Source organism: Frankliniella occidentalis, unplaced genomic scaffold (assembly GCF_000697945.3).
Source record: "Frankliniella occidentalis isolate FOCC.00 unplaced genomic scaffold, Focc_3.1 Scaffold125, whole genome shotgun sequence".
NCBI lineage: Eukaryota > Metazoa > Arthropoda > Insecta > Thysanoptera > Thripidae > Frankliniella > Frankliniella occidentalis.
The window spans coordinates 738,190-739,605 of NW_026267252.1; the positions used below are offsets into that span (position 1 = coordinate 738,190).

General features: G+C 57.7%; 1 protein-coding gene across 2 annotated transcripts in view; it reads right to left on the minus strand.

Moving 5' to 3' along the window:
• The window catches only part of LOC113206809 (LIM/homeobox protein Lhx3), a 48,975-nt gene that overhangs the window by 9,732 nt on the left and 37,827 nt on the right, over positions 1 to 1,416 (minus strand). For both annotated transcript variants that reach the window (XM_052270487.1, XM_052270488.1), the window contains exon 7: positions 50 to 204. In XM_052270487.1, coding sequence (XP_052126447.1) covers positions 50 to 204 — 155 coding nt within the window. The remainder of the gene's footprint in view (positions 1 to 49; positions 205 to 1,416) is intronic.

Sequence of the window (1,416 nt, forward strand, 5' to 3'; positions counted from 1 at the left end):
ATATATATGCACGAAATAGCAAGCAATGTTTTGGGTCGCGTTTACTCACCGTGGCTGTGGCTGAAGTTGGAGTCCATGTCGACCTTAAGCTCGTCTTCGGCCATCTTGTCGTGGCGGGGCGAGGACACGCCTTTCACTGAGCGGAAGTACTGACTCCATCGCGTCCGGCCGGCGTCCTTTTTCAGCCGCTTCTCCTTGGCGCGCCTGCGGACATGGTTAACGTAGTTAAATCGTCAGCTTCAAGACGGTCACCTCCATACCGCCACCCGACCCGTGCGAGCTCAGGGTCGTCATCACCACGTCGGCGGTGCGGCCCCCGGAGCAGTCGCGCAAGAGGGTAAACAAAGTCATAAATAAAGGTCCCCCCGGATGAACTTGGCTTTTGGCATCCGAGCGGAAACGCGGGCCCCAAGTGAAGGAGAGCATGGAGTCGCAGGACAGAGCGGCGAAGGGCGCCACCACCAACCACCACCGCCCTATGCCCCGCCCGCCGCCCCCCGTCCGCCCTGGCGCTACAAATGTCGGGCATGCATGAGTGAGCAGGCAACAGCACTGAGTTTGAAAGGACTCGAAGGGGCGAGGGGGTGGGGCCGTCTGAGAAAGTTTGAAAAACGGCACAAAACAAGTCGGGCTGCTGGCTGGCCGGGGGCTTTTCATCGAAGAAATACGCGGCAAGACGCGGCCCGGTGGCGGGGCGCGGGGTGGAACGGGGCGGGGGAAAGAAAAGGAGATTCCGACTCGCCAACGCCACAGCATGCCGAGGAGACAAAGACAACTTGCGTCGAGCCGGTCCAACATTTCTTGCTGTCTGTTCTTGCGAGAAAGAGGGTGAGGGACCAGGGAGAGTAAGGCGGGGACGGGGGTAGGCAGGGATGAAGGGGAGAGGGATACAGTGGGAGGAAGAGGTACAACGTCGACGCCAGGACCACGAACAAAACGCCCCCTCCCTCAGCCGACGACATATGAACGTCTTCTCGCCGTCGACCCTCGCTCTATTTTTCCTCCCTTTCTCTCAGTCTCTTCCTTCCCCTTTTTTTTTCTTCTGTTTTTGAACCCAAAAGGTACAGAACCCTCCCCTATTCGTCCACCCAATGGTTTTAGCTAGCTCTGCCCTAACGTATAGCCGACTGTACTGTATAAGTATGGGTGTTGTCTCGGGTGTTGTGCTCCTACCAAACTCGACGTCGCTCGAACTACTAGGCATGACAATTTTTCGGAGAGCTTGCGAACAGTACGTAACCTGCTAAAAGCTAGTTAAGTCCGATACTCTGCCTTACTGGCTCTTCCTCCTCTCTCCCTCCTTCTGCCTGCCTCCCAACCCCAACCCAGCTCTGGAGGGCGGAGGGCGGCTTTGCGCCCGGCAGGTCATATTTAAGACAAGATGGCCTCTTCTCCACCCCACCCCGCCCAAACCCA